Source organism: Pagrus major, chromosome 5 (genome assembly GCF_040436345.1).
Source record: "Pagrus major chromosome 5, Pma_NU_1.0".
NCBI classification, from domain to species: Eukaryota; Metazoa; Chordata; class Actinopteri; order Spariformes; family Sparidae; genus Pagrus; species Pagrus major.
In genome coordinates, this window is record NC_133219.1 from 41,568,889 (window position 1) to 41,591,329 (window position 22,441).

At 44.6% G+C, this 22,441-nt stretch overlaps 1 protein-coding gene across 1 annotated transcript in view; it reads left to right on the forward strand.

The window, feature by feature from the left end:
- LOC140995741 (regulator of G-protein signaling 3-like) overlaps positions 1-22,441 on the forward strand; it is a 31,473-nt gene that overhangs the window by 3,761 nt on the left and 5,271 nt on the right. Inside the window, exons 2-21 of the mRNA XM_073465818.1 lie at positions 493-574; positions 608-726; positions 894-1,170; positions 1,246-1,480; positions 1,613-1,663; positions 6,724-6,782; positions 6,897-6,991; positions 7,132-7,185; positions 7,298-7,358; positions 7,741-7,858; positions 9,545-9,837; positions 16,505-16,586; positions 18,315-18,420; positions 18,542-18,638; positions 18,763-19,020; positions 19,755-19,794; positions 19,895-20,151; positions 20,614-20,697; positions 21,493-21,604; positions 21,782-21,954. Coding sequence (XP_073321919.1) covers positions 493-574; positions 608-726; positions 894-1,170; positions 1,246-1,480; positions 1,613-1,663; positions 6,724-6,782; positions 6,897-6,991; positions 7,132-7,185; positions 7,298-7,358; positions 7,741-7,858; positions 9,545-9,837; positions 16,505-16,586; positions 18,315-18,420; positions 18,542-18,638; positions 18,763-19,020; positions 19,755-19,794; positions 19,895-20,151; positions 20,614-20,697; positions 21,493-21,604; positions 21,782-21,954 — 2,653 coding nt within the window. The remainder of the gene's footprint in view (positions 1-492; positions 575-607; positions 727-893; positions 1,171-1,245; positions 1,481-1,612; positions 1,664-6,723; positions 6,783-6,896; positions 6,992-7,131; positions 7,186-7,297; positions 7,359-7,740; positions 7,859-9,544; positions 9,838-16,504; positions 16,587-18,314; positions 18,421-18,541; positions 18,639-18,762; positions 19,021-19,754; positions 19,795-19,894; positions 20,152-20,613; positions 20,698-21,492; positions 21,605-21,781; positions 21,955-22,441) is intronic.

Here is a 22,441-nt window from a genome sequence, read left to right on the forward strand (position 1 = left end):
CAAGGACAGTTCAACGTTTAATAGACAGACACGTCTTCTCACATGTTCAGTAGACATAGACAGTGCGCATGGCGACATATTTTTGGCACAAATGGAACCCCATATATAACAGCTGTTTCCTCCTGTGTGTTGTCAGGTGTGTTGTCAGGTGTGTTGTCATGTGTGTTGTCAGGTGTGTTGTCAGGTGTGTTGTCAGGTGTGTTGTCATGTGTGTTGACAGGTGTGTTGTCAGGTGTGTTGTCAGGTGTGTTGTCAAGTGGGTTGTTGTGTGTGTATTGTCGTGTGTGTTGTCAGGTGTGTTGTCAGGTGTGTATTGTCGTGTGTGATGTCAGGTGTGTTGTCGTGTGTGTTGTCGTCTCCTCATCTCCTCATCTCAACAAGGAGACGAGGCGATGAGGAGACGAGGAGGCCTTTGAGTCAGAGGCTGTTCTCTCTGTCAGTGTGTCTCCCCCTGCTGGTCACTTCAGATATAACAGCTGTTTCCTCTGATAGGCCCTCTGATGGAGCTGTCCTCCAGCTGCACCAGGAGGCCCAGTCTGAGCCTCCATTCTGTAAGAGGAGGAGCAGAGAGGAGGTGGTGATGAAGAGGAGGAGCAGGGAGGAGGAGGAGGTGATGAAGAGGAGGAGGAGGTGGAGGACAGCAGGAGGCTGTGGGGAGAACAGAGATCCAGGAGAAGATCTACAGAGGAACGTTGGAACACAGAACCTGAAGAGAGAACACAGAACGTGAGAAAAGAGAACCTCTGTCACCCTCCACCTTTATTATTGTTGTTGACAGTTCTCATCTGTATGAATCAGCTAACTATTGATCAGTGATCAATAATCAGCTGCTTATTGATCACTGATCAATAATAAACACTCAGAGCTTCAGGTAGGATATTGTGTGTCTGCAGGACCAGAACCAGGACTGAAGTCAGGACTGGGTCTGTGTTCAGGACTGGAGGTGAGATCCAGTCCTGCAGACCTGAGGTCAGAGTGGCTCTGATCAGGAAGACCAGGATCCAGACTTCAGTCCAGACCTCTGTCAGGACTGTGGAGCTAACAGGGTCTAAACCAAGTCAGGGTCTGATCCTCACAGACCAGACTGATCCAGGATCCACTGAGACCCAGCTGGACCAGAGGAGACCAACTCAGCTTGGACAGACCAGGACCACAGAGTCCACCTCTGAGGTCAGTTAGAGATACAGGGTCTGTCTGATGCTGGTCCTGAACCGCTTACTGATCTGTGTGTCTGCTTTACTCCAGGTCAGGTCCAGGTCCCAAGTCAGATCCAGGTCCAGGTCCACGTCCAGGTCCACGGCAGATGTGGTCTCTGTTCAGTCCTCTGAGACCAGGACCAGCAGGAGGTCTGACAGAATCCTGGATCCAGAGTCCTGCAGAGGAGAGGGGTGTCCAGCCAGGATCAGGTCTACGTCTGAGGGGAGGAAAACCAAGATGAGGAGGAGGACCAAGATCCACCCGTCTGTGTTCAGAGGAAGAGGTGCAATCAATCAGTCAATCAATCAGTCAGTCAGTCAATCAATCAATCAATCAATCAGTCAGTCAGTGTTCAGACTGATTAGATCAGATATTGATCCAAAGTGAAACTGATCACTGATCTCCCTCTCTATAGGTCAGCTGAGGCTGTCAATCACTCCAGAGGCGGGCCAGCTTGTCATTCACAGTAAGTGATGAGCAGCCAATCAGAGAGCAGCTTTCGTACAGAACAAGATGTCAGCAGGAATTTAACCAATCAGTGTTCGGTGTTCTAATGCTCTGTGTTCTAACGTTCTGTGTTCTAACGCTCTGTGTTCTAACGTTCGGTGTTCTAACGCTCTGTGTTCTAACATTCTGTGTTCGGTGTTCTAACGCTCTGTGTTCTAACGTTCGGTGTTCTAACATTCTGTGTTCTAACGCTCTGTGTTCTAACGTTCGGTGTTCTAACGCTCTGTGTTCTAACATTCTGTGTTCTGTGTTCTAACGCTCTGTGTTCTAACGTACTGTGTTCTAACATTCTGTGTTCTGTGTTCTAACGCTCTGTGTTCTAACGCTCTGTGTTCTAACATTCTGTGTTCTGTGTTCTAACACTCTGTGTTCTAACATTCTGTGTTCTGTGTTCTAACGCTCTGTGTTCTAACGTTGTGTTCTAACATTCTGTGTTCTGTGTTCTAACACTCTGTGTTCTAATGCTCTGTGTTCTAATGCTCTGTGTTCTAACGTTCTGTGTTCTAACGCTCTGTGTTCTAACGCTCAGTGTTCTAACGTACTGTGTTCTAACATTCTGTGTTCTGTGTTCTAACACTCTGTGTTCTAACATTCTGTGTTCTGTGTTCTAACGCTCTGTGTTCTAACGCTCTGTGTTCTAACATTCTGTGTTCTGTGTTCTAACACTCTGTGTTCTAACATTCTGTGTTCTGTGTTCTAACACTCTGTGTTCTAACGTTCTGTGTTCTAACATTCTGTGTTCTGTGTTCTAACGTTCTGTGTTCTAATGCTCTGTGTTCTAACGTTCTGTGTTCTAACGCTCTGTGTTCTAACGCTCAGTGTTCTAACGTTCTGTGTTCTAACATTCTGTGCTATGTGTTCTAACGTTCTGTGTTCTAACATTCTGTGTTCTAATGCTCTGTGTTCTAACGTTCTGTGTTCTAACATTCTGTGCTCTGTGTTCTAACGTTCTGTGTTCTAACATTCTGTGTTCTAATGCTCTGTGTTCTAACATTCTGTGTTCTAACGCTCTGTGTTCTAACGCTCTGTCTTCTAACGTTCGGTGTTCTAACGCTCTGTGTTCTAACGCTCTGTGTTCTAACATTCTAACGCTCTGTGTTTTAATGCTCTGTGTTCTAACGCTCTGTGTTCTAACGCTCTGTGTTCTAACGCTCAGTGTTCTAACGTTCTGTGTTCTAACATTCTGTGCTCTGTGTTCTAACGTTCTGTGTTCTAACATTCTGTGTTCTAATGCTGTGTTCTAACGTTCTGTGTTCTAACATTCTGTGCTCTGTGTTCTAACGTTCTGTGTTCTAATGCTCTGTGTTCTAACGTTCTGTGTTCTAACGCTCTGTGTTCTAACGCTCAGTGTTCTAACGTTCTGTGTTCTAACATTCTGTGCTATGTGTTCTAACGTTCTGTGTTCTAACATTCTGTGTTCTAATGCTCTGTGTTCTAACGTTCTGTGTTCTAACATTCTGTGCTCTGTGTTCTAACGTTCTGTGTTCTAACGCTCTGTGTTCTAACGCTCTGTGTTCTAACATTCTAACGCTCTGTGTTTTAATGCTCTGTGTTCTAACGTTCTGTGTTCTAACATTCTGTGCTATGTGTTCTAACGTTCTGTGTTCTAACATTCTGTGTTCTAATGCTCTGTGTTCTAACGTTCTGTGTTCTAACATTCTGTGCTCTGTGTTCTAATGTTCGGTGTTCTAACGCTCTGTGTTCTAACGCTCTGTGTTCTAACATTCTAACGCTCTGTGTTTTAATGCTCTGTGTTCTAACGCTCTGTGTTCTAACGCTCTGTGTTCTAACGCTCAGTGTTCTAACGTTCTGTGTTCTAACATTCTGTGCTCTGTGTTCTAACGTTCTGTGTTCTAACATTCTGTGTTCTAATGCTGTGTTCTAACGTTCTGTGTTCTAACATTCTGTGTTCTGTGTTCTAACGTTCTGTGTTCTAATGCTCTGTGTTCTAACGTTCTGTGTTCTAACGCTCTGTGTTCTAACGCTCAGTGTTCTAACGTTCTGTGTTCTAACATTCTGTGCTATGTGTTCTAACGTTCTGTGTTCTAACATTCTGTGTTCTAATGCTCTGTGTTCTAACGTTCTGTGTTCTAACATTCTGTGCTCTGTGTTCTAACGTTCTGTGTTCTAACATTCTGTGTTCTAATGCTCTGTGTTCTAACATTCTGTGTTCTAACGCTCTGTGTTCTAACGCTCTGTCTTCTAACGTTCGGTGTTCTAACGCTCTGTGTTCTAACGCTCTGTGTTCTAACATTCTAACGCTCTGTGTTTTAATGCTCTGTGTTCTAACGCTCTGTGTTCTAACGCTCTGTGTTCTAACGCTCAGTGTTCTAACGTTCTGTGTTCTAACATTCTGTGCTCTGTGTTCTAACGTTCTGTGTTCTAACATTCTGTGTTCTAATGCTGTGTTCTAACGTTCTGTGTTCTAACATTCTGTGCTCTGTGTTCTAACGTTCTGTGTTCTAACATTCTGTGTTCTAACATTCTGTGTTCTAACGCTCTGTGTTCTAACGCTCTGTGTTCTAACATTCTAACGCTCTGTGTTTTAATGCTCTGTGTTCTAACGTTCTGTGTTCTAATGTTCTGTGTTCTAACGCTCTGTGTTCTAACGCTCGGTGTTCTAATGTTCTGTGTTCTAACATTCTGTGCTCTGTGTTCTAACATTCTGTGTTCTAACATTCTGTGTTCTAATGCTCTGTGTTCTAACGCTCTGTGTTCTAACCCTCTGTGTTCTAACGTTCGGTGTTCTAACGCTCTGTGTTCTAATGTTCTGTGTTCTAACGCTCTGTGTTCTAACATTCTAACGCTCTGTGTTTTAATGCTCTGTGTTCTAACGTTCTGTGTTCTAATGTTCTGTGTTCTAACGCTCTGTGTTCTAACATTCTAACGCTCTGTGTTTTAATGCTCTGTGTTCTAACGTTCTGTGTTCTAATGTTCTGTGTTCTAACCCTCTGTGTTCTAATGTTCTGTGTTCTAACGCTCTGTGTTCTAACGCTCTGTGTTCTAATGTTCTGTGTTCTAACGCTCTGTGTTCTAATGTTCTGTGTTCTAACGCTCTGTGTTCTAACATTCTAACTCTCTGTGTTTTAATGCTCTGTGTTCTAACGTTCTGTGTTCTAATGTTCTGTGTTCTAACGCTCTGTTCTAACGCTCTGTGTTCTAACGTTCGGTGTTCTAACGCTCTGTGTTCTAACGTTCGGTGTTCTAACGTTCGGTGTTCTAACGCTCTGTGTTCTAACGTTCGGTGTTCTAACGTTCGGTGTTCTAACATTCGGTGTTCTAACGCTCTGTGTTCTAACGTTCTGTGTTCTAACGCTCTGTGTTCTAACGCTCTGTGTTCTAACGTTCGGTGTTCTAACGCTCTGTGTTCTAACATTCTGTGTTCTAACATTCTGTGTTCTAACGCTCTGTGTTCTAACGCTCTGTGTTCTAACATTCTAACGCTCTGTGTTTTAATGCTCTGTGTTCTAACGTTCTGTGTTCTAATGTTCTGTGTTCTAACGCTCTGTGTTCTAACGCTCGGTGTTCTAATGTTCTGTGTTCTAACATTCTGTGCTCTGTGTTCTAACATTCTGTGTTCTAACATTCTGTGTTCTAATGCTCTGTGTTCTAACGCTCTGTGTTCTAACCCTCTGTGTTCTAACGTTCGGTGTTCTAACGCTCTGTGTTCTAATGTTCTGTGTTCTAACATTCTAACGCTCTGTGTTTTAATGCTCTGTGTTCTAACGTTCTGTGTTCTAATGTTCTGTGTTCTAACGCTCTGTGTTCTAACATTCTAACGCTCTGTGTTTTAATGCTCTGTGTTCTAACGTTCTGTGTTCTAATGTTCTGTGTTCTAACCCTCTGTGTTCTAATGTTCTGTGTTCTAACGCTCTGTGTTCTAACGCTCTGTGTTCTAATGTTCTGTGTTCTAACGCTCTGTGTTCTAATGTTCTGTGTTCTAACGCTCTGTGTTCTAACATTCTAACTCTCTGTGTTTTAATGCTCTGTGTTCTAACGTTCTGTGTTCTAATGTTCTGTGTTCTAACGCTCTGTTCTAACGCTCTGTGTTCTAACGTTCGGTGTTCTAACGCTCTGTGTTCTAACGTTCGGTGTTCTAACGTTCGGTGTTCTAACGCTCTGTGTTCTAACGTTCGGTGTTCTAACGTTCGGTGTTCTAACGCTCTGTGTTCTAACGTTCGGTGTTCTAACGTTCGGTGTTCTAACGTTCGGTGTTCTAACGCTCTGTGTTCTAACGTTCTGTGTTCTAACGCTCTGTGTTCTAACGCTCTGTGTTCTAACGTTCGGTGTTCTAACGCTCTGTGTTCTAACGCTCTGTGTTCTAACGTTCGGTGTTCTAATGCTCTGTGTTCTAACGTTCTGTGTTCTAACGTCCCTCTGTAAATCTGCAGATTTATTAAGTTTGAAGTTAAATCCAGATTGTTTCTGTGCCTTCAGCTGTTTGTCACTTCCTGTGACTCTGAGCCAATCAGAACTTTGTTTTTGTTTTTTATTTTTTATTTGTAGTCTTTAAAGAACTATAACAAAGATCTTCTCCTCCACAGATTCCTCAGCAGGTTAAAAACACTTCACTCTATCTTCATCACATCTCTGCACAGTTGTGTGCTCAGTCCCGTGCTACCTGATATCCCACAATGCACTGCAAACCAAGTAACTGGTGTCTAATAGGAAATCAATCATCTGAAAGTATTCTACATGTGTAAAAGTACTTTACATGTGTAAAAGTACACATGCACAGAATACTTGTTTACATGTATAGTGTACTTGTACACACAGTGTGCTGCTGCCCCCTGGTGGCCACAGATCCAGTACAGGCTGTCTGTAATAATCAATCATGTTTATTGTCAGTTAATAAATGAAATCATTGATGGAAGCGATCAGTAACAGATGAGGCAGCAGCAGTCGATGGGTCGGCCTGCAGGGGGCAGCAGAGTCCTGGAGGAGGAGGAGCCTGTCTGTCAGTTTGAATCAAACTTTATTGATCCCTGTCCTCACTGACAGTCTGTCCTCTCTCTGCAGTCATCGAGGCCCGAGGCCTGATGGGAAAATCTTACAGGTCATGTGACTCATATGTGAAGGTAAACAAACACTGATGATGTCATCAGCTCAGATCTGATCAAACTGATCAACTGATAATAACAATACAGTTATTGATTAAAGACGTTTAACATTACATCATCGTGTGTGTGTAGCTGGTGGTTACCTCTGACCTCCACCGCAGCGTCACGATGAAAACTCCAACAGTCCTGAACAAGAAAAACCCTGAATACAACCAGAGCTTCACACTGTGAGACACACACACACACACACACACACACACACACACACACATACACACACACACACACACACAATGAAATCTGACATTTAGACAAATTTTGCGTGTGTGTGTGTGTGTGTGTGTGTGTGTATATGTGTGTCTCTCAGGTGTATCAGTGATGACATCATCCTGAATAGGTTGTTGGTCTCAGTGTTCAGCAGGTGAGTGATGACATTAGAGCTGAAGCCCCCCCCCTCTTCCTCTCTGTATTTCCTGTTTAACACACCTGTCTCTCTCTCTGTGGGTTACCTTCCCCTCCGTCTGTCTTCTCAGGTGCCGTCAGCTGATTGGCTGTATGAGCTTTGGGATTGGCTCTCTGATCTCATCCTCAAAGGTGATTGGATGAAACGAGGTCCGTCTTTCGTTTCTTTGTTTTGATGAATAAACACACTGAAGCAGATTGTTTACATTTCAACAAACAGACATAACATGAATTAGACGGGTGAGACAGGTGAGACAGGTGAGCCGCTACGTCTTTCCTCATGACAGTAGATTTATTTCCATCAGCAGCTAACTGATTAATCGATTAATCAGTTAGCTGCTGAAAGAATCAGTTTGTGAATCTTTAGATCATTTTGGATTGATTAGTCGCAGCCTTGTTTAACCACAATGTTAAAGTTTCCCGTCCAGAAAAACTTGTTTAAACTTCACCAATGTTTAACACCTAACACAGGTAGATTTAATCAGCTGTTGGCCCTGCCCCTCTCTGTCGGCAGGTCATCACTGGTTGGTTCTACCTTCTTGGGGAGGAGTTTGGGTGGAGCAAACATCTGAGAGTGACATCACAGCAGAACAAACCAATGAGGAGCCTGGAGGACAGACCAGAGAATTGTGGTGAGTCACGGCTGTCTGTGATTGGCTGACTTTCAGTCTCTTTGTTACTAACTGGACCTTTAACTGCCGATTGTTTCCTGTTTACAAACAAACACCTCAACATGAGTCAGTGTCAGATCACAACTGAACATCTTTGATTCTACAAACTTTCTGTGAACCTTTCAAATACTTCTAACGCTAACAAAGACGACACACAACATCAAACAACAGCATGAGAACACAACGACGTGCAGCTGGACTGCTGGACTGATAACAGAAGCTCTCTGGTGGAGGTTTGTCTCTGACAGACGGGTCGGATCATGAAGAGTGGACCTGGTCGGATCATGAAGAGTGGACCTGGTCGGATCATGAAGAGTGGACCCGGTCGGATCATGAAACATGGACCTGCTGACGGTCTGAACATCAACACATATAAATATAAACATGTGGACGTCAGCAGGATGTTTATTATCAGACTGAAGGAAAACACAGAATGCTCCTTTAAGTCATCTATAGACCGCGCGCGCGCACACACACACACACACACACACACACACACACACACACACACACACATCTATATGTTTATTCTATTAATAGTGTGCTGGGGGAGAGAGGGGCGAGCGAGCAGTAGTAGATATAGATTAAAACTGACTCCTGCTCTCTCACTCTCTCCCCGGGGGTCCACATGGTTACCATGGTGATGAGAAGCTGCCCGGTAACCATGTGACCCTCAATACCTCTGTCCTTATGTCTCTCGTCCCCCCTCTCTCTCCTGACTCCATCTATCTCAGTGTAAACTCCTCCTCGCTAGCCCCTCTCTCTCTCTCGATTGCCCCCTCTCTCTCTTGCTCGCCCTCTCTCTCTGACATCACACTGAGATCTGACACTCGTTCGCCCCGAGCGATCAGAGAGAGAGAAGAAGGATGAGAGAAGGACAGAGGAAGAGACGTCTTCTTCTTTGTTTGTTTTTGTCGTCTATCAGCAGCTGCACTCAGATACTGAAGTACTGTTGGCAGTATCGTCAGTACTCGTCAGTACTCGTCAGCAGTACTTGTACTTCGTCAGAGCTGCAGGTTTAGTTTGAATCGTCCAATCAGCGAGACTATAACAATCAGAACGACCTCATCAAGGAGGATTTGATTCACGTCATCTGATGCAGTTTTTATGTTTTCTGTCTGACTCTTTAAATTAGATCTTTTTAGACAAAAACATTAAATGAAATTGATTTATAGTTTTATAGTTTTATAGTTCCAGTTTCCTCCTGCAGTGACATCATCATGTACGAAACTTAAACGGACCAGAGCTGGTTCAGACCTGCCAGTTGGTGGTTCAGGATCAGTCGCTGAGCTTCCTGTTGGTCTTAACTAAAACAGACGTCTGTTTGTTTGTTTGGTTGAGTAAACAAACAGCAGATGTAAACACAGAGTGTAAAAACAGGAAGTTTAGTCTTGATGCTGGTGTCGGTTCAGACCTCTTCAGTGGATTCTATGTGGAAGGTTCAGCTGCAGATGAACCTGTGATTCAGATCTACCTGTCTGGGCTGGTCTGGTCCATTCTGGTCTGATCTGGGTCTCTCGAGTCTGGTCTGATCCGGTTCAGTCCGGTCTGGTCTGACTACAGTCAGGATGTTCTGGAAAAACACGGCTTGGTCGTGGGACGATGCTGCAGGTAACGATGATGATGATGGTGGTTATCTCCTCGCAGCGGACCTCAGGAGGACTCCAGACTCTGCTCCAGATACCGACCAGAACCACATCACCACCTCCACTTCCACCACCTCCACCCTGTTGAACAGCGACACCACCACTGGACTCAGAGACCTGACCAACCTCAGCTTGACCAACCTCAGCTTGACCAACCTCAGCTTGACCTCCAGCTGCCCCCACACCCTCGACCCCACCAATGGCAACTTCAGCAGCTACGCCTCCACGCTGTATGTCAACACCAACCAGCGCCAGGTGACCAGAACCAGCAGCAGCACCACCCAAAGACTGACGGTGAGTTGCAGGACACAAACATCGACCTACACAGACATACTGTAAATATAAGTGTCAGTAAGATCAGGTTGGACCGTGAACTATAAGTTAAGATTCACTGGTCTCGACTTATGACTGGATTCAGGACTTACCCGTTTTGAGTCAGGACTTTTTGGACTTGATTCTGGTCTCTCCTTTGGAGTTGTCTGTTTTGACTCAGTCCAGTCTTGACCAAGAACTTAATTCGGACATGTCTGTTTTAATCTTGACTTGTTGGACTACCTTTGGACTTGCGTGTCTTTGACATGGGACTTGTTGATCTTCAGTTGTGACTTGACTCAGAACTCACCTGCCTTAATTTTGGACTTGACTTGTGGACTGACTTGGAGCTGACCTTTCTTGATTTGGGACTTACCTATTTTGACTTGGCAGTTACGGGTCTTGACTCGGGGCTCATCTTAGGTTGGATATTACCTTTATCGACATGGGACTTGATTTTAGACTTGACTTTAGGACTCTGGACTTGTTTGGGACTTCCTGCTACGACTCAGAGTTTACTGGTTTTGATTTGAGACGTACCTTTGTTGACTTGTAACATGTTGGACTTGACTCAGGACTTCACAGTCGAGACTTGAGGTAACTTCACTTCTGGACTGTGAAGACAGGATGTTGGTCAGTAGCGTTAGCTGCTAACGTTAGCTGCTAAAATGAGTGAAATACTGCTTGTGTTTGTAACTTTTAAATCAGTGAAGTGAGTCAGAGTCATCCTGGAGACTAATTTTCATTCGCTGCTAACTCGCTAACATGCTAACTTTATTATACTGACCAATCAGATCAGAGATGATCCCAAACAGACACACACTGTGTGTGTGTGTGTGTGTGTTACTGTTGACCTTTTAAAGACTCATCAAAGATTCACATGTGATGAATTATAGAGTGAAGCTGCTGCTGTTCACACACTATATACTGTTATAACACACACACACACACACACACACACACACACACACACACACACACACACACACACACAGTGAAACAAGCTGCTGCCATTTGGACCAGTTACAGATGTTTTACTATCTCTATTGTTGTTACATGACTTATATTCTGCACCTCAGATGTATGTAGCAAGAACCGCACTGACTGGACGTTAACGGTGATGTTTTAATTTACATTTTCAAGTAAAGATGCTGTTGACATGACTGTTGACTGTTGATGTGACTGTTGACTTGACTGTTGACTGTTGACGTGACTGTTGATGTGACTGTTGACGTGACTGTTGACTGATGACATGACTGTTGACTTGACTGTTGACTGATGACGTGACTGTTGACTGATGACATGACTGTTGACTTGACTGTTGACTGTTGATGTGACTGTTGACTTGACTGTTGACTGTTGACGTGACTGTTGATGTGACTGTTGATGTGACTGTTGACTGATGACGTGACTGTTGACTGATGACATGACTGTTGACTTGACTGTTGACTGTTGACGTGACTGTTGACTGTTGACGTGACTGTTGACTGTTGACGTGACTGTTGACTGATGATGTGACTGTTGACGTGACTGTTGACTGTTGACGTGACTGTTGACTGTTGATGTGACTGTTGACTGTTGACGTGACTGTTGACTGTTGACGTGACTGTTGACTGATGATGTGACTGTTGACTGATGACGTGACTGTTGACTGTTGACGTGACTGTTGACGTGACTGTTGACTGTTGACGTGACTGTTGACTGATGATGTGACTGTTGACGTGACTGTTGACTGTTGACGTGACTGTTGACTGATGATGTGACTGTTGACGTGACTGTTGACTGTTGACGTGACTGTTGACTGATGATGTGACTGTTGACGTGACTGTTGACTGTTGACGTGACTGTTGACTGATGATGTGACTGTTGACTGATGATGTGACTGTTGACGTGACTGTTGACGTGACTGTTGACTGATGATGTGACGTTAAATGTTGAAACTGGATGTTTCTTCAGCTTCATGTTGTCAGGTTGTAGCAGCAGTAGTAGTAGTAGTAGTAGTAGTAGTAGTAGTAGTAGTAGCAGCAGCAGCAGCAGCAGCAGCAGCAGCAGCAGCAGCAGCAGTAGTAGTAGTAGTAGTATTGTAGCAGTCCCATTGTTTGAGACTTGCTATCTTTCTTAGTTTTGGGCTGATTTTCAAAATCCCTCTGGACTCACTGCAGGTGATTCAGATCACCTGTGCTCAGGTGTGAGACTGACTCCTGATTGAGGAGTGGAAGCAGCTTGGGGCGTTTCCCTCTCAGCCAATCATGGTGTGACGACGCCCTTTTTGTGAAGACTTAAGAGGTGGTGAATGACACCAGGTGGCTCTCACACTGATTCTGAATCAGTCCCTGACCCATTGAGAACCTCGTCCTTGTAGATTGACAGCCAGAAACTCTGGTCTGTTTAGGCCCTTTTCTGTTTTCTTGGCTGCCCACATCTTTCTAATGAGGAAACTGTGTTTATTCTGGATCCCTTTGAAACCCAAAACCTTCTACACACCTTCAGTTTGACATGTTATTTCCCTGGGGCTTGTAGGAGGCATTTGTTTATTGGTTTATTGTCCAAGTAACGGACATCAGGGCATTCCCCCTAGATTTACATTTTTTTTGTTTATATTTTTATGTAGGTCGGGCTGCCTGCATTTTACTGCCAGTACCACCACAACGTCTCCGTCTTTATGTTCTGGTGTCATTCAGACCCAAACACCACCTGTTTCTGTCTCCACAAACACAGCTGGAAAATGTTCCAATGTCTTGTTAAAGTCATCCAGTGGTTTCACTCTGACAGATGTGTAAACACAGTCCTGAACAGTGGTCTCTGGTTCGTAAAGACAGACGGATCCAGCAGAACCTTTTTTATTCCACACATTCTTCTTCCTTTGCAAAATCTGCAGCCTACATTACCCACGATGCAACGGAGCCTTTAACAATTAAATGTAATGTGGCTGTCTCTCTGCCTCCCTCAGTCCTCCATCAGAACTCTCTCCAGGACTTTCCCAAATATTCCAGGCCTGACTCTGGTTCTGTATAGTTCTGATGTGCTGACCTGCAGAAACATATTAATACATAGTGGTTCAGGTCTGTGGTGGATCAGCTGCTGACTGTCTGAGAATCCAGAGTAGAGAACAGATCCTGAATGAGTTCATGTGTGTGTGTGTGTGTGTGTGTGTGTGTGTGTGTGTGTGTGTGTGTGTGTGTGTGTGTGCACGCGCGCAGGAAGTGTGTGTCTTATCGCCGGGATACATCCAGTGTTTTTGTGAGTCTGAGTGTGTGTGTGTGTTTCCTGCTATTCTTCTGTCTGTTGGTTCCCACACACACACACACAAACACACACTCTGCTCTCTAACATCCAGAACACTACTGAACCTCTCACACACTGGTTCATCTGGACCTGGTTAGACCTGGTTCTAGTTCTCTGAAGTCTGAACCTGGACTAAATGATGCTGTGAACCTGGACCTGCTTCAGACCTGGTTCTGTGCTAGATGTGGATGTTTTTGTGAAGTCTAGACCTGTAAACCTGGACCTGGTTAGACCTGGATCTGTCTTTGTAAATCCTGGTTTGGATTAGACTGGACTTGTGGATCAGGACCAGACGTGGACCAGCCTCCTCCTGGTTGTGGATCAGATGGACTGGTGAACCGAACCATCATGCACACGATCCACCGTCTGTGTCGAGACTGCATCGAGCAGAACCTGCCGCAGGTCTGAGTCTGTTTGTTAAAGGACCAGTTCACAGTTTAGACTTCAGTCAGGTGGTTCCGATCAGATTGATCAGGGTTCTATAATCAATATAAAGTGATTCTGAAGCTTCAGCAGAACAAAAGTAAAGTTTCAGTCTGAGTTTTTGATGTTCTTCACTGCAGCTCAACATGCAGGGTCAGAAGTCTGTTTGGTTTGAGTAGTTTGTTTGTGTGACGGACACTCAAGTCCAGTCGAGCTCCAATAGAGCATCAGTGTTTGTCACTAATTCAGAAGTTTTTTGAATGGAGTTTGGTGTGATGATCAACAAACACACAAACATCTCAGCAAACAAGTCTCTTCTGATTGGCTGCACAGTGTGATGTCACCGCTGGCTGTTTGTCATTTCCCGGAAAAATCCCCAGTTTCCTCTGTCTCTCTCTCTGTGTGTGTGTGTGTGTGTGTGTGTGTGTGTGTGTTTCTAGTCCAGCAGGTCAAATTAATGTTTTATGTCTTCATATTTAAACCAGCTGCTATTCGTGTGTTTGTGTGTGTGTGTGTGTGTGTGTGTGTGTGTGTGTGTGTGTGTGTGTGTGTGTGTGTGTGTGTGTGTGTGTGACAGGTTGATCAATAATTCACACACAGATTAAAACTGTATGATTTTACTGAAAAACCGCATCTGGCAGGAGAGTGTGTGTGTGTGTGTGTGTGTGTGTGTGTGTGTGTGTGTGTGTGTGTGTGTGTGTGTGTGTGTGTGTTTGAAGATGCGGAGCTCCGTTGCTTTACTCACGTTGAACTCTTCACACTCGTTTTGATGAATTCTTTCACCTGATTCATGTGTTCATGTTGACTCACTACAAAAAGGAAATAACTGACTATAGTAATAACATTAAGACTACAACAACCCATAATGCATCACTCTGTGTTGACTGTGTCTTCAGAGGATATCTGATCAATTAATAACACCGACTGTTTCATAGACTCTATTCAGTCTGTTTGCTGTTTGAAGTCCACTGTGGTTCTGAGAGCGCTCAGTGAGGACTGAAGGAGACTGAGAGCAGCCAATCAGCTCAGAGCTTTACGTGTTAAAGGAGAGCTTTACGTGTTAAAGGAGCAGTCCAACATTTTTGTAGTAATAATAATAATAATAATAATAATAATAAAAATGGTGATAATTAACTTTATTCAAAGAGCATTAATCAAACAAAAGAACAAAGTGCTTCACACATATAAAATGAAATAAAATGATAGAATTATACAAGAAGAGCAAAATAAAAAAAATAAAAAAGAAACTTCTAATAAAAGTATGTTTTAATATGAGACTTTAAAGAACTGAGTCAGACAGAATGATTTCCTCGTTTCAGAGCCTGATAGTAAAACCTCTGTGTCCTTCAGAGACACCAGCACCCGACGGTGCCACAGTTCATAAAGGTCTGAATCTAATCTGGAGCCAGGCCACGAAGAGGTCCGACAGAAATCAATGAGATCTGAAATCAATTGTGAAACAAACAGTCGATGTAAAGAAGCTGAGACAGGAGTGACGTGATCGTACGTCTGTGTTGTGGTTAGTGGTTGGTTGAGTTCCTGACAGTCTGAAGAGTCGACGTTCAGAACAGAACTTAGTCCTGTGAAATCTGAGGTGATTCAAACTGGACTGCAGCAGGTCACCAGCAGAGGGCAGCATCTGTTCTGCAACATGCTGGAAGAAGATCACAAGAATCTGTCTGTTAATCAATTAAAGACGTCTACTGATGACATCACCAGGGGGCGGACACACGGAGAACTAATGTGGTCCAAGAATTGACCCTTGAGGAACACCGTAGCGAATGAAATCCAGTTTAAACCAGTCCAGATGAACCCAGCCAGTGGTTCAGTCTGTGAGCTCTGATGTCAGAGGCAGCTCTTCATTGATCAGCACTCATTAACGGATCATCAGTGACTAATGAACACCCGTCTCACTGCTCTCTGGGTCAGGAGCTCAGTTCTGTGGTCCTGGTTGGTCCTGGCCTGATGATTTCACAGTGATGTCACCATGGCAGCGGTGTGTTAAATGTCACTGAGTGTGTGAACCGGATGATCCTGCAGAGAAACACAAACAGCTGCAGCAGTTTTAATATCAGCCTGTCAGTCTGAACTCGGGGAACATTTACCTTCCTTTGTGGAGCGACAACCGCGAGGAGGAGCCAACCTTTCCTCCGTTGTCTCTGTGTACGCAGTCATGGAAACAGCTCAGAGACCAGGACCCAGACAGACCTGCAGTCTGGTTCTGACAGGATCCTCCAGATTGTCAACACCACACAGACCGGATCACACCAGCAGAGGCTGCAGGCTGCAGGCTGCACTGCAGAAACTTTATTTATACACAACAAGAGACAGAAACTTTATTTAAACACATCAAGAGACAGAAACTTTATTTAAACTTTCTTTAAACACAACAAGAGACGGAAACTTTCTTTAAACACATCAAGAGACAGTAACTTTATTTAAACACATCAAGAGCCAGAAACTTTATTTAAACTTTATTGAAACACACCAAGAGACAGAAACTTTATTTAAACTTATTTAAACACATCAAGAGCCAGAAACTTTATTTAAACTTTATTGAAACACATCAAGAGACAGAAACTTTATTGAAACTTCATTGAAACACATCAAGAGACAGAAACTTTATTTAAACACAGCAGGAGACAAAAACTTTATTGAAACTTTATTGAAACACATCGAGACGGAAACTTTATTTAAACACATCAAGAAACAGAAACTTTATTGAAACCCATCAAGAGGCAGAAACTTTATTGAAACACATCAAGAGACAGAAACTTTATTTAAACGCTCATCACTCTGACGAGAGTCAGGTTTGTTCTGTTGATGAAGGTAGTCAGCAGGACATGTATGTAAATACTGTATGTTTGTATATACTATGTGTGTGTGTGTATACATTATGTATACATTGATCTGACGTTGTGTCCTGACTGTTTGGTCTCAGGTGAACGTCGTTCGAGGTAAAGATGGTTTTGGATTCACGATCTGCTCTGACTGTCCAGTCCGAGTCCAGGCTGTCGACTCAGGTGAGACACACCTGAGAACAGAACACTCACACTGTGATGTCACTGTAAACACAGCAGCCAAATCTGCCTTCTACCTGTCAAAGATCAGCTCCTCTGCCTCCAACCCCAGGAAACTATTCTCCATGTTCTCTTCCCTCCTACCCCTCCCCCTCCTTCCTCCCTCACTGCTGATGACTTTGCAACTTACTTTACCAAGAAAGTAAAAGACATCAGCTCCTCATTTACTCCTATGCTCTTCCAGAAAGCACCTCCCCCAACCCTCACCTCTGACAGCCTTACCTGCTTCAGCCTTACCTGCTTCAGTCCTCTCTCCTCTGAAGATGTTCACACACTAGTGACGTCTAACCATGCCACCACCTGTTCCCTCGACCCGATTCCCTCCTCTCTTCTCCAAAACATCTCACACAACATCTTGCCTTTCCTCACCACCCTGATCAACTCCTCTCTCACTTCAGGCCGTATTCCAGCTCCTTTCAAGACAGCTACAGGAAAGCCACTCCTAAAGAAACCCACTCTAGACTCAGAGCACATCCAAAACTACAGACCTGTATCTCTGCTTTCATTCCTCTCTAAAACCCTGGAACGTGCCGTCTATAACCAACTGTCCTCCTACCTTTCACAAAACGACCTCCTTGATCAGTCAGGCTTCAGGACTGCTCACTCCACTGAGACGGCCCTCCTCACAGTGACTGAGTCGCTCCATGCCACCAGAGCCTCGTCCAACTCGTCCGTCCTCATTCTCCTCGACCTATCTGCTGCGTTTGACACAGTCAACCACCAAATCCTCCTCTCCACTCTGGCTGAACTTGGCATCGCTGACTCTGCTCTTACCTGGTTCACATCATACCTGACAAATCGCACATTTCAGGTCACCTGGAACGGCTCCTTGTCCAAACCCTGCTTTCTGGAAACTGGTGTCCCTCAAGGCTCAGTACCAGGACCGCTTCTGTTTTCACTCTACACTAGATCACTAGGCTCTGCAATCACATCACATGGATTCTCTTACCACTGTTATGCTGACGACACCCAACTGTTCCTCTCTTTTCCCCCATCCTTCTCCAACACCCACGTTGCAACGTGCATCTCAGAATGTCTGGCAGACATCTCCGCTTGGACAACTGCGCATCATCTCAAGCTCAACCTTCATAAAACTGAACTCCTCTTCATCTCAGGGAAAGACTGCCCTCACATGGACCTGTCAGTCACTGTCGAGGACGTCACAGTATCGCCTTCATTGACTGTGAGGAACCTGGGCGTAATCCCCGACAACGACAACAAAGGTTGCTCAGCGAAGTCGCGACTCTTCTCTGTTCTGGTGCCCCAGTGGAACGAACTCCCGACCAATCTCAGGACAGCAGAGTCACTCGCCATCTTCTGCAGAAGACGCAAGACTCACTTGTTCAGACTTCACCTCGACCCCGCATAGCATAACCCCCCCCCCCAAAAAAAATATGCACTGTAATTGGTCCAAACACAGATGTATTAACCCTTTGCACACATTATCAGCTGCCCAGTACAACCAGTCTGATCAGCCAACCACTGAACAGCTTCAACGCAGTTTTTGTGGTTAAGGGCCTTGCTCAAGGGCACCTCTGTGGTGGTAATGAGGGTGGAGGTTCTCTGATTGGTCGGCTGAAATTACACACTAACAACTATAAAGATGGAGTGTGTGAGGTCACAGGTGACATCACACAGCTCAATCTGATGTCATCTGTCTGTTGTCTGCAGGTGGTCCGGCTCATCAGTCCGGTCTCCGTCAGGGGGACTCGGTCCTGCAGCTCAACGGACTTCCTGTAGAAACCTGGAAGTGTGTCGACCTCGCCCACGCCATCAGGTAGCCCCGCCTCCTCACAGTCTGACTCACTTCTTGTTCACGTTGATGACAGATACTGATGGTGTGTGTGTGTGTGTGTGTGTGTGTGTGTGTGTGTGTGTGTGTGTGTGTGTGTGTGCAGGAGCTGTCCATCTCAGATTGTGTTGGTGGTGTGGAGAGGTTTACCTGAGCTCAGGCCAGGATGTAACGCTTTGCTCCGCCCACAGACCCACAACACGGTGAGTCTTTAAAACAAGCAGTGACCCCTGCTGGTCAGAACACGAACTGAGGGGTTATAAAGTTTAACATGGCTAACGGTCTTCATGCTAAGCTACATCACTGTGTCTCCTCTCTGTCTCCTAGACAACAGGCAGGAAGTTGCTGCCTCACCCGACTCACAGTAAACATGGCCGCAGGCGTGGTCAGCGGTTGGGTGTCAGGTCCAGTCTGGGGGCTCTGGGTTCTCTGTGGAGGGACAGGAAGGAGGACCAGGAGGAGGAGGAGGAGGAACAGGAAGTGACTGAGTTCTCACCCCGAACCACCACACTGAAGGGAACCCATGTGACATCATCACACGGAGACAATTACATCATCCTGTCACCGGTCAGTACAGGAGGACAGGTGAGTCTGAGGGGACGGAGTCTACAGGTGTCGTGAGGTTCTCCACTCTACACCAGAAGCCTGGGTTCTGGTTTTCACTGGATGTTTTACTTAAATCAGAAACTTTCCTTTTAACGAGAACCTTTGACCTGACACAGAACCTTTTACTTGACACAGAATCTTTTGCTTGACACAGAACCTTTTGCCTGACACAGAACCTTTCATTTTGACCAGGATGTCTTACTTGGACAAATGCTTTTAACAGGGACCAACATCCTTTCACCTGTAACAGAACCTTCTACCTGTGCACCATTTACCTGATACAGACCCTGTTCATTACAGATACTGACACCTTTTAACCTGATTCAAGAACCATAATTTCCTGTTTTGACCAGTTAGTTAGTGAGCAGACCTTTCTGATGTCTTAGAACAGAACCTCGAACAGTCCTAGAACCGACAGATAACCTCACTGTTTAATAAAACAGTTATAATTTACATCTGGACTAAAAATATGACCTAGAACCTTTCACCTGAACTAGAACATAACACTGATAACCTGCTTCTGACGTAGAACCTCACTGTGAACCTAGAACTTCTCTGAGGCTGATCTAACCCACAGACCATTGTTCTCATCTTTGTCCAGAACAGAACTTAGAACCTGAGGCTTCTCGTTCAGTCTGATGTTTGTTCTGTCAACACTTTAACACAACGTTCTGTAAACAACACAATTTCCACCTGTTCTGTCTCTGTTTCAGCTGCTGCAGCCGGTTTATCACGACAGGAACGGAACCATCGGTACGACGGGTATTGATTGTCCACACTGAGTATTGATTGTCCACACTGAGTATTGATGAAGATGTTGATAATAAACTGATATTGTTTCATTGATCACCAGGCCGTCTGTACCAGACTCACCCCAGCAGAGGACAGAACCTCCTTCATGACCCTCGATCATCATCATCACAGCCACCGTTCTCCGGCCACACCTCCACCCTGCCCCCACCCCCCTCCACCTCCTCTTCATCAGCCCCGCCCAGTAACTTTGGCAACTACCAGAACTGCACCATCGTCCAATCACATCTGCCCTGCTCCTCCTATGGGACCTATGTCACCCTGGCGCCCAAAACCCTCATCTTCCCCATCTTTGTCCAGGTAACAACAAAACTCAGAACCTGGAACCAAGACCTTTATACTGAACCTAGGACACAGACGGGAACCTTTAACCTGGCCCAGAACCAGATCAGAACCCAGTCCAGAACTAGTCTGAGACTCGCATACCTAACCTAGAAAATCCAGGAACCAAAGCAAAGTTTAGAATCTTAAACCTGAACTAGAACCAAGAGCAGACTGGTTTAACTGGAGACCCTTGTTCTGTCTACAACTTAAACTGGATCCTTCATCTTCACGCCCTCTGTCCAGATCCAAACTTCAAACCAGAGCTCAGAACTTTAGAACATAGATCCTTCCTTTCTGTGTGTTCAGGTTTGAATCTTAACTTTAGAACCAGAAGTTGTTTTTTTTTCATGCTGTTATTTATCTGTTGTTTATTAGAACATTGTTTATTATTCTGTTCACTTCTGGATGGATGTTTGTTGTTGTTGTTGTTGTTTCCAGCCTCTGGATCTGTGCAGTCCAGACAGAACCCTGCTGATGGCCGAGGAGATGGTTCTCCACCAGGCCGACCTCCTGCCTACGAAGGTACCTGTACAGCACATATATTGCCAAATATACTGCCGGGGTACAAATATCCAGTAACAGTACTGCTGTTATATTTAATGAATTGTTTCAGTAATTTACATTAAAACAGACAAACAGGTAAATGTAAAGATTTCACATCAGACCATCAGTAAATTAACAGTAAATGAATCAGTAAATAAACGGTAAATTAATAGTAAATTAACAGTAAATTAACAGTAAGTTCTGCTGTAGGATCAGTTCTGCTGATTTAAGACTTCCTGTCTGCTGATTATTGATCGTTTCTACTCGAGTTCCTGAAGGACACGACGACCTCTGAGAGCTGGACCAGGATCAGTTTCACACTAATGGATCACACACACTCACAGACACTCAAACACTCACACATACACAAACACACACACAGTGTGTGAGTGTGTGTCTTCTGGGTGTTTCTGGGAATCTGCTGCGTTTGAGTTTCATGTTTTCAATAAAAACGAAGAAAAGACATCGGCTGTCAGTTTAACTCCAACATGTGATGTCACAGAGGTCAGAGGTCACAACTGTAACCTGAAACTCAGTTTCCTCAGTTTAAACACCAAAGATTTGTAGTCTATAATATAATATAATATAATATAATATAATATAATATAATATGATATCATATAATATTATATAGATTACAGATTTCTGTTCTGTACAAATATTAGAAAACCAGTGATGTAGTAAAACATCTGTAACTGGTACAAACGGTAGCAGCTCGTTTCACTGTGTTTGTGTGTGTGTGACGTGTGTGGGACGTGTGTGTGTGTGTGTCAGGTGACAGTGTTGATCTACAGCGACCTGCTGCTTTTCACCAGAGAGGACGAAGCCGGACGCTGTAACGTCCTACAGAGTCCAGTGTACCTGAACACACTGCAGCTAAGAGAGGGTATACACACACACACACACACACACACACACACATCATGTAGTTTATATCACACAAACAACACAAATATTTGAATTAATTTAAGTCCTCCACTAAAATAAATAATGTTTAATATAAAATGTGTGTGTCTGTGTGTGTGTGTGTGTGTCTGTGTCTGTGTATTGTGTGCGTGTTCAGTGGCATCGGAGCCCCTCCACGTCTACTTCCTGCAGAGCTCTCAGACGTGTTGGCGTTGTCTCTTCAGTCTGGAGGCATTCAGCATCGAGCAGAAGGTCAGAGTCAGCCTCTGTCTCCATGACAACATCCAGCTACAGCTGGTCACCACGGAGACCGGGCACGCCCACCACCAGGTACGACACAGGCACCTGAGACAGGAAGTGACAACTCTGTGGCAGTTCATCAGTGCATCACTTCAGACAGACTGACGATCCAGAACCTGATCTGAGCCTGATCTGAGCCTAATGTAAGCCTGATCTGAGCCTGATCTGAACCTGATCTGAGCCTGATCTGAGCCTGATGTAAACCTGATCTGAGCCTGATCTGAGCCTGATGTAAACCTGATCTGAGCCTGATCTGAGCCTGATCTAAACCTGATGTAAACCTGATCTGAGCCTGATCTGAGCCTGATGTAAACCTGATCTGAGCCTGATCTAAACCTGATGTAAACCTGATCTGAGCCTGATCTGAGCTGATGTAAACCTGATCTGAGCCTGATCTAAACCTGATGTAAACCTGATCTGAGCCTGATCTGAGCCTGATCTAAACCTGATGTAAACCTGATCTGAGCCTGATCTGAGCCTGATTTGAGCCTGATCTGAACCTGATCTGAGCCTGATC